The sequence below is a fragment of the Coregonus lavaretus genome (assembly GCF_964263955.1).
Source record: "Coregonus lavaretus genome assembly, chromosome: 2".
Lineage (NCBI taxonomy): Eukaryota > Metazoa > Chordata > Actinopteri > Salmoniformes > Salmonidae > Coregonus > Coregonus lavaretus.
In genome coordinates, this window is record NC_139989.1 from 81,535,941 (window position 1) to 81,546,722 (window position 10,782).

Consider the following 10,782-nt stretch of genomic DNA (forward strand, 5'->3'; position numbering starts at 1 on the left):
CAGAGGTTGAGACAGCAGGTGTGGTAGAGAGAGAGAGAGAGAGGGTCGAAACAGCAGGTTCGGGACAAGGTCGCACATCCGGTGAACAGGTCAGAGTTCCATATCCGCAGGCAGACCAGTAGAAACTGGATCAGCAGCACGACAAGGTATCACATCCGGTGAAGCATGTATCAATACTGATAGGATCGAAAGAAAGGGAGCGCTGCTCTCGGATCAGTTTTCTCCATTAAAATCTTATCTTATAATTATTTCACAATACTGATGACGGATCAGCTCCTAGAGAGATATTACTACCTACGGCTGCAAATATTGAGGCGGCATATTCTAAATCACAGATTCGGCACATCATTGGACACATGTTAGGCTACACATCATGACATATATTGAGACAAATTACAGACAGTAGCCTACAAGTAGCAACATAGAACTCAATTGATTGAACATGAAATGTATTTCAATATGATTGAAATAGGCCTATAGCCTACTGTTTATATTTTAATGCAGTCATCTCGGTTTTCATTTGAAGCAAATGTTTATACGTCCCTTGGTTGAATCAATTGCAAAGACATTGGCAGCTTTGTATTTGTAGTCAACTTTTTTTCTGAATTAATCGGCTCCTACGAAGGTTCTAACGATGAACTTAAGATCAATTTAGCCTTTAGATGCTTTTGAGAAACCGGGCCCTGGATAAGAACATCTGCTAAATGACTAAAATGTCAAATGTAAATGTTTTCTTTGACTGGTTCTGTATGTATTCTGTATTACAAATGTAGTTATATGTGCATCCCATATTTTTATTTCTATGAGAGTGAGGCAATCTCTGACATTAAACCAACAACCAACCCCATGCCATGATTAGATAGTGAAAGAACACACCAATCTCTTTCATCATTTTTTTAAACAATAACATCTAATTTACCAACATTTCTGAAAATGGATATATAGCGTTTTAGAATGAATGAATGTTTCCCCATCTGAGCTCAGAGTAGTTGAGAGATGTAATGTTTGTCTCTGTTGTGTTGAAGTCCAATAAAGCAGGAGAGACCAGCCTCCCCTGTACCCAGCTGTGTGTCCATGAAGAGTGACCTGTCTATGAATCTTCCTATATCCTTTAGAGAGGGATACTTTTCTAGTGAACAAAGGTAAGAAGAACTCATGGGTCATGGTCAGTGAGTTAAACAACACTGTCTCTAGTCATTTCTCTTCTCCCATTTTCCCATTTATTTTTGTTGTTTTCATAATCCATAGGCTAATCCTTTTTTCCATTTTCATAGTCCTGAAACAATATTAAACTAACACAACGTTCCCTGTGTGTTTGTGTGTGTGTGTGTGTGTGTGTGTGTGTGTGTGTGTGTGTGTGTGTGTGTGTGTGTGTGTGTGTGTGTGTGTGTGTGTGTGTGTGTGTGTGTGCACTCCCTGGATGAGGAGATGTAATCTCATGTTTTGTCCACAGAAACCAACAGGAGAGATCAGAGTCAGAGATTCTCAGTGGTCAGTCTTCCCAGAGTCATCAAACAGACCTGGCCTCCATATTCAGTGTATGTGGTCCTGTTTTCTACATTTGTTTTTGTTTACCTCAAGTAAAGTTGATCTGTCAATCATTTATTAATGTGTTAATGAGAAAGCATTTAGTCTCTTGCTTAACTTATTTACTTGATTTATTTCAGTTGCTTGAAGAGAATATTATGACATTTGTGAAGAACGAGCTGAAGAGGTTCAAGAGGATTCTTAGTCCAGAACTCCCAGAAGGCTTTGAGAGTCAGAAGCAGGATAAGGAAGTGGTGGATGCTGAAGATGAGAAGCAGGAGAGCAGTGCCAGAGAGGGGGCTCTGAAGATCACACTGCACGTTCTGAGGAAAATGAACCAGAAGGAGCTTGCTGACACACTGGAGAAAAGTAAGAGCTGTCTGCCTCATGTTGAATGCTGTTTTAGAACATTTAAAAGCTGTAGCTAAAGTACAGCTAAAGTAGCTGTGTAACTCAATGATATTGTAGCAGCCTTAACGCAACACCTAGTGACCTCATCAAGTAGCAGCAGGGAGGTGTTGTGTTGATTAATTTAGAGAGAGAGAGAGAGAGAGAGAGAGAGAGAGAGAGAGAGAGAGAGAGAGAGAGAGAGCAGAGGAGAGACAGAGGAGAGACAGAGGAGAGACAGAGGAGAGACAGAGGAGAGAGAGAGAGAGAGAGAGAGAGAGAGAGAGAGAGAGAGAGAGAGAGAGAGAGAGAGAGAGAGATACCATCATTAATGCGCACTGGAACCAACAAGGCACATGGAGAAAATAACCCAGTGATACAAAATACTATACCGAGCTTCACTATCCTTACAATAAACAATCGCACACAAAGACAAGGGGGCAGAGGGAACACTTATACAGGTACTGATGAGGGGATATGAAACAGCAGGGTTGAACCAGGTGTGTGTAATAAACTAGACAAAACCAATGGAATGATGAATTGAGGAGAAGGCCGGTGACGACGAACGCCGAAGCCTGTCCGAACAAGGAGAGGAGGCAGCTTCGGAGGGTTAGTGACAGTAGCAGCAGGGATGTGTTGTGTTTATTAATTTAGACAGAGAACAACACAACATCTAGTGACCTCATCAAGTAGCAGCAGGGATGTGTTGTTTTGAGAGAGAGAGAGAGAGAGAGAGAGAACCAATAATACTATAATCAGTCACACCAGTCTGTAATGCATTATGAAAACATTTATACAGTCAGTTAAGAGAATAAAGTATTATAATTTAAAATGTTATAACAGTCCTAGAATACTGTAGGCATTAAAACAGACGTAATATTAATATCCTCTGTGTTATTTCTAGATTCAGATGAGTTTGCTGTGATTTGCCAACGTGAACTCAAATCTAATCTAAAGAAGAAGTTTCAATGTGTATTTGAGGGGATCGCTAAACAAGGAAACCCAACACTTCTCAATAAGATCTACACAGAGCTCTACATCACAGAGGGTGGAACAGGAGAGGTCAATAATGAACATGAGCTGAGACAGATTGAGACAACAACCAGGAAACAAGCAAGACCAGAGACTGCAATCAAATGTAACGACATCTTCAAACCCTTAACTGGACTAGACAAACTTATCAGAACTGTGCTGACAAAGGGAGTCGCTGGCATTGGAAAAACAGTCTCTGTGCAGAAGTTCATTCTGGACTGGGCTGAAGGAAAAGCAAATCAAGATGTCCAATTTGTATTTTCATTCCCTTTTCGGGAGCTGAATTTGATGAAAGAGGAAAAACACACTTTGATTGAACTTCTCAATCACTTCTCAAAGGAAACCAAAGAATCAAGAATCTCCAACTACGACAAGTACAAAGTTCTGTTCATCTTTGATGGTCTGGATGAGTGCCGACTGCCCCTAGACTTCCAGAAGAACAAGATCTGTTGTGACGTCACAGAGTCAACCTCAGTGGATGTTCTGCTGACAAATCTCATCAAGGGAAATCTGCTTCCCTCTGCTCTCCTCTGGATAACTACCAGACCTGCAGCAGCCAATCAGATCCCTTCAGGGTGTGTTGGCCAGGTGACAGAGGTACGAGGGTTCAATGACCCACAGAAGGAGGAGTATTTCAGGAAGAGATTCAGTGATGAGGACCTGGCCAGCAGAATCATCTCACACATAAAGACATCAAGGAGCCTCCACATCATGTGCCACATTCCAGTCTTCTGTTGGATTTCTGCAACAGTCCTTGAACACATGTTGAGTACAGACAAGACAGAAGAGATGCCCAAGACTATCACTGAGATGTACTCACACCTTGTGGAGTTTCATACCGAACAGAAGAATGAAAAGTATCTTGGGAAAGAAGAGACAGGTCCACACTGGAATAAAGAGAGCATTCTGTCACTGGGAAAACTGGCTTTTCAACAGCTTGTGAAGGGCAATCTGATTTTCTATGAAGAAGACCTGAAAGAGGCTGGTATTGATGTCAATGAAGCCTCTGTGTACTCAGGATTGTGCACACAGCTCTTTAAAGAGGAATGTGGGCTGTACCAGGAAAAGGTGTACTGCTTCGTGCATCTGAGCATTCAGGAGTTTCTGGCTGCTGTATATGTGTTCCTCTCATTCATCAACAACAATGAGAATCTAATGGCAAAACCTCAATCAACCAGGAACTTTTTTGCACTGTTCAGAGACAAGCCTGAAGTTACTGTCTACAAGAGTGCTGTGGATAAAGCCTTACAAAGTGAGACGGGAAACCTGGACCTTTTCCTCCGCTTCCTTCTGGGCCTCTCAATGGAGTCCAATCAGAAGCACTTACGAGGTCTACTGACAAAGACAAGAAGCAGCTCACAGAGCCATGAAGAAACAATCAAGTACATCAAGGAGAAGATCAGGGAGAATCCCTCTCCAGAGAGGTGCATCAATCTGTTCCACTGTCTGAATGAACTGAATGACCATTCTCTAGTGGAGGAGATCCAAAGCTACGTGAGATCAGGAAGTCTCTCAGAAGAAGAACTGTCACCTGCACAGTGGTCAGCTCTGGTCTTTGTGTTGCAGACTTCAGAAAAGGAGCTGGATGTGTTTGACCTGAATAAATACTCCAGATCAGAGGAAGGTCTTCTGAGGCTGCTGCCAGTGGTCAAAGCCTCCAGAGCTGCTCTGTGAGTAAATGCAAGTATATTTAAGTACTAATCATCAGTTTAGAGAAAAATATATATTATAGTATGTATATAATACTATATTGAAAAACATATTGAATCACTGCATTGATGTTCACATTAGTATAACAATATGACCATACAATTCTAGGATACAGAAGATGAATCTATATGTTGTTTAAGAGAATAAACCAAATGCATCTGCCATTGTCCTTCTACACTACTGGTGTTAAATTAAAGTGTGTTTGTGAAATCATGATGATCTCTCTGTCAGGCTGTCAGGCTGTGGAGTCACAGAGAAAGGCTGTGCTTCTCTGGTCTCAGCTCTGAAGTCAAACCCCTCACACCTGAGAGAGCTGGATCTGAGTAACAATGACCTGAAGGATTCAGGAGTGAAGCTGCTCTCTGCTGGACTGGGGAATCCCCACTGTAAACTGGAGACTCTGAGGTCAGTATTCCTGTATCACTCAATGAACACACACACACACAGGACACACATACTATACACACACACACACACACACACACACACTGGACACAAACACACTAGACACACAACCTGGACACACACACATACACACACTGGACACACACACACACACACACTGGACACACACTCATTGGACAACACACACTGGACACACACAGGACACACACACACACACACACAAGGATTCATTTAGTAGTGTTTAGAAACATGTTATCTACTGTTAATAATGATAAATTCATTCATTTATATACAGTACCAGTCAAAAGTTTGGACACACCTACTCATTCAAGGGTTTTTCTTAATTTTTACTATTTTCTACATTGTAGAATAACAGTGTGTCAAGGGGTGCTGAAGGTGGGTGTGGTGCATGAATCAAGCGCAGGACGCAGAAGCTCAGTCCAAAAGACTTTAGTGCAATAATCACGTAGAAAATAAGCACAATAAGCCCGAAGGCGAAATCACGGCGCACACAGGCGTCAAACAAACGGCGCACTAACATGTGCGAAAACCCTCTCCAAAACACTGGAGGGAAGTACGTAGCTCCAACACGAAAACAGAAGAGCAATCACACACAAAGACAAACACAACCAACGAGAACTAAATAGGACACTAATGAGGACTAACAAGACAAAGGTGTACAACATAAAGACAAAACCAAACGAACATGAAACATCGATCGGTGGCAGCTAGTACTCCGGGGACGACGACCGCCGAAGCCTGCCCGAACCAGGAGGAGGAGCAGCCTCGGCCGAAACCGTGACACAGTGAAGACATCAAAACTATGAAATAACACATATGGAATCATGTAGTAACCAAAAAAGTGTTAAACAAATCAAAATATATTTTATATTTGAAATTCTTCAAATAACCACCCTTTGCCTTGATGACAGCTTTGCACACTCTTGGCATTTTCTCAACCAGCTTCACCTGGAATGCTTTTCCAACAGTCTTGAAGGAGTTCCCACATATGCTGAGCACTTGTTGGCTGCTTTTCCTTCACTCTGCCATCCGACTCATCCCAAACCATCTCAATTGGGTTGAGGTCGGGTGATTATGGAGGCCAGGTCATCTGATGCAGCACTCAATCCCTCTCCTTACACAGTCTGGAAGTGTGTTGGGTCATTGTCCTGTTGAAAAACAAATGATAGTCCCACTAAGCCTAAACCAGATTTTGATGGCGTGACGCTGCAGAATGCTGTGGTAGCCATGCTGGTTAAGTGTGGTTAAATTCAAAATAAATCACAGACAGTGTCACCAGCAAAGCACCCCCACATCATAACACCTCCTCCTCCATGCTTTACGGTGGGAACTACACATGCAGAGATCATCCGTTCACCCACACCGCTTCTCACAAAGACACGGCGGTTGGAACCAAAAATCTCAAATTTGGACTCCAGGCCAAAGGACAAATGTCCACCGGTGTAATGTCCATTGCTCGTGTTTCTTGGCTCAAGCAGGTCTCTTCTTATTATTGGTGTACTTTAGTAGTGATTTCTTTACAGCAATTCGACCATGAAGGCCTGATTCACACAGTCCCCTCTGAACAGTTGACGTAGAGATGTGTCTGTGACTTGAAATCTGTGAAGCATTTATTTGGGCTGCAATTTCTGAGGCAGGTAACTCTAATGAACATATCCTCTGCAGCAGAGGTAACTTTGGGTCTTCCATTCCTGTGGCGGTCCTCATGAGAGCCAGTTTCATCATAGCGCTTGATGTTTTTTGCGACCGCACTTGAAGAAACTTTCAAAGTTCTTGAAATGTTCCGTATTGACTGACCTTCATGTCTTAAAGTAATGATGGACTGTCGTTTCTCTTTGCTTATTTGAGCTGTTCTTGCCAAAATATGGACTTGGTCTTTTACCAAATAGGGCTATCTTCTGAATACACCCCTACCTTGTCACAACACAACTGATTGGCTCAAACTGCATTAAGAAGGAAAGAAATTCCACAAATTACCTTTTAAGAAGGCACACCTGTTAATTGAAATGCATTCCAGGTGACTACCTCATGAAGCTGGTCGAGAGAATGCCAAGAGTGTGTAAAGCTGTCATCAAGGCAAAGGGTGGCTATTTGAAGAATATATTTTGATTTGTTTAACACTTTTTTGGTTACTACATGATTCCATATGTGTTATTTCATAGTTTTGATGTCTTCACTATTATTCTACAATGTAAAAAATAGTAAATAACTTTTGACTGTTTTTTTACTATAATTTAAGTAACAAACGTTTGACTGGTACTGTATATATACATATATGAATAGATATGGCAGGTTTCAGGACTCTGATGTATCTGAAAATGTTGAAGAAATATACTGCCACTATTTTCACCACCAAAGAATAGCAGTGTGGTTTTAATATGATTTGACTCTTTGCAGGCTGTCAGGCTGTCTAGTCACAGAGGAAGGCTGTGCTTCTCTGGTCTCAGCTCTGAAGTCAAACCCCTCACACCTGAGAGAGCTGGACCTGAGCTACAATCACCCAGGAGACTCAGGAGTCAGACTGCTCTCTGCTGGACTGGAGGATCCACACTGCAGACTGGAGAAACTCAAGTATGTAGAGGGTTTATGTCAATGTTCATATCAGACATGTTGGAGTTATCAGGCTAGTTAAGACAAACAGTCTTACCACCACTTGGACTAAGTTATATAAATACTGTGTGTGTGTGTGTGTCCAGTGTGTGTGTGTGTGTGTGTGTCCAGTGTGTGGGTGTGTGTGTATGTGTCTGTGTGTGTGTGTGTGTGTGTGTGTGTGTGTGTGTGTGTGTGTGTGTGTGTGAGTTCAGGTGTATCGCTCAATGACTGTCTGTTCTTCTGCTTACCGCTACAGTGTGGAACATGGTGGAGAGAACACAATGAAACCTGGACTTAGAAAATGTGAGTGTTGACTGCTGTGAAGAATATGACTAAGAATACGTCTTAATTCAAGTGAAGTCAAAGTCAAAGACCACCATCATTACTTACCTGGTCATATTAAATATCAGCTGTAGTTCTACAGAAGCACAAATCAGGGACACCAAAGTTTACAAAGAGTTGCTTTGACAATGTGTGTGTCTGTGTGTGTGTGTGGCATGTTCCTGTTACATTAGAAATGTGTGTGTGTGTTCATGCATGAAGATGTGTGTGTGTTCAGGATGTGTTTCCAGTGTGTGTGTGTGTGTGTTCAGGATGTGTGTGTGTGTTCAGGATGTGTGTGTGTAATTAATGGGAATAAGGTTGTTTTATATTACCATGCAGTATAACATATGATCATTGAACAAATCTCAAGTTACCTTAACTTCTCCTTTTGATACCTAGAAACATCTACATTAAATGAATTAGTGAAAAGTGAGTTAACATTCTAATGTGAATGATGATGATTTCTAATATTGTGTCTGGTTTCATCCATCAGATGTCTGTGATCTCACACTGGACCCAAACACAGTAAACAGATTCCTCTCTCTGTCTGAGGAGAACAGAAAGGTGACATGGAGGAGAGAGGAGCAGCCGTATCCTGATCACCCAGAGAGATTTGAGGACTGGAGACAGGTGCTGTGTAGAGAGGGTCTGACTGGGCGCTGTTACTGGGAGGTAGAGTGGAGTGGGAGAAGGGCTGTTATAGGAGTGACATATAAAGGAATCAGCAGGAGAAGAGGGGGTGATGACTGTTGGCTTGGAGCCAATGACAAGTCCTGGAGTCTGATCTGCTCTGACAACAGTTACAGAGCCTGTCACAATAATAAGTCCACTACCATAGACGTCCCCTCCTCCAGCTCCCACAGAGTAGGAGTGTATCTGGACTGGCCAGCCGGCACTCTGTCCTTCTACAGAGTCTCCTCTGACACACTGACCCACCTGAACACATTCCACTCCACATTCACTGAGCCCCTCTATCCAGGGTTTAGGGTTCAGTATGTTGACTCCTCAGTGTCCCTGTAAATAATAACCATGGTAACACTGACACACACACACACACTGGACACACTGGACACAAACACACTGGACACTGTACACACACACACACACTAGATACACACACACACACACACACACACTGGACACACACACATTGGACAAACACACACAGGAAACACACAACAACAACAACAACACACACACATACACACACACACTGGACACACACTGGACACACAAACACACTTGATACACACACACTGTACACACACACACACACACACACACACACACACACTGAACAAACACACTGAACACACACACACACCGGACAAACACACACTGGACACACACACACACACACACACACACAGGACACACATACATTGATCCCACACACTGGACACTGTACACACACACACACACACTAGACACACACACACACACACATACACACTGGACACACACACACACACACTGACACACACACACACTGGACACACCCACACACTGGACACACAAACACACACACTGACACACACACACACCGGACAAACACACACTGGACACACACACACACACACACACACACACACACACACACAGGACACACATACATTGATCACACACACACTGGACACACACTGGACAAACACACTGGACACACACACACACACACACTGGACAAACACACACACACACACACACACACAGGACACACACACACACTGGACACACACACACACACTGGACGGACACACTCACACACACTGGACACACACACACACACAGGACACACACACACACTGGACACACACACACACACACCTGACACACACACACACACAGGACACACACACACTGGACACACACACACACACACACACACACACACAGGACATACACACACACACACACACACACACACACACACACACTGGACACACACACACATACACACACTGGATTCACACACACACACACACACTGGACACACACATACATACACATTGGACACACTGAACACACACTGAACACACACACACACTGGACACACACACACACACTGAACAAACACACACAAACACACACACACACACACTGGACAGACACACACTGGACACTCACACACACACACACTCACTGGAAACACACACACTCACACACTGAACACACACACACACTGACACTGAACACACACACATACTGGACACACACACACACACAGGACACACACACACACACTGGACACACACACTGAACAGAACCAGCCCTGCCATTTCTACCTGTCCTGATCTAGTGTTTCACCCCTGACCTCCTCACACCGTCTTACTGTCCATGTCTGCTTTTAGCTCCCACCTCTACTTCACTGTGTTATAATGGACCTTATGCTTGTTATGTCACCTCTGGAACCAGTTATCAAACATACTGACCTTTCTGACCCTATCCCATGGCCCTACTTTCTAGAAATGAACATTTCAATTCCTCTATGAGTTTTATTTAGTGTCCATTTACTTATCTATGTATTTGCTGTGTATTGGAATTGTGCCGCAGAGCATCATGGGGGTTTGTATGTGTTGAGATGATCACGTTCCAGATAAATGGTTGAACTGATTCCTGTCTCCTGTCTCATCATTATTGAATTGTTGTACAGACGTGGTTATGAAACCCACCAGACATAACAACAGATTGGTGATGAGTAAGTCTGAATCTACAGGAACTATTCTGTCTGGAAGAAGTGGGTTTTTACAACTGTTTAAAACTGTTATTTTCTGTGGTACAGAATAG

At 43.0% G+C, this 10,782-nt stretch overlaps 1 protein-coding gene across 1 annotated transcript; it reads left to right on the forward strand.

Moving 5' to 3' along the window:
• Positions 1–1,354: 1,354 nt before the first annotated feature.
• Positions 1,355–9,045, forward strand: LOC311099073 (NLR family CARD domain-containing protein 3-like). The gene is made up of 7 exons (XM_084139689.1): positions 1,355–1,538; positions 1,668–1,896; positions 2,819–4,616; positions 4,888–5,059; positions 7,460–7,653; positions 7,931–7,977; positions 8,492–9,045. The coding sequence occupies exons 2-7, from the start codon at positions 1,686–1,688 to the stop codon at positions 9,016–9,018; spliced, it is 2,949 nt and encodes a 982-aa protein (XP_083995815.1). The 5' UTR covers positions 1,355–1,538; positions 1,668–1,685; the 3' UTR covers positions 9,019–9,045.
• Positions 9,046–10,782: the final 1,737 nt, after the last annotated feature.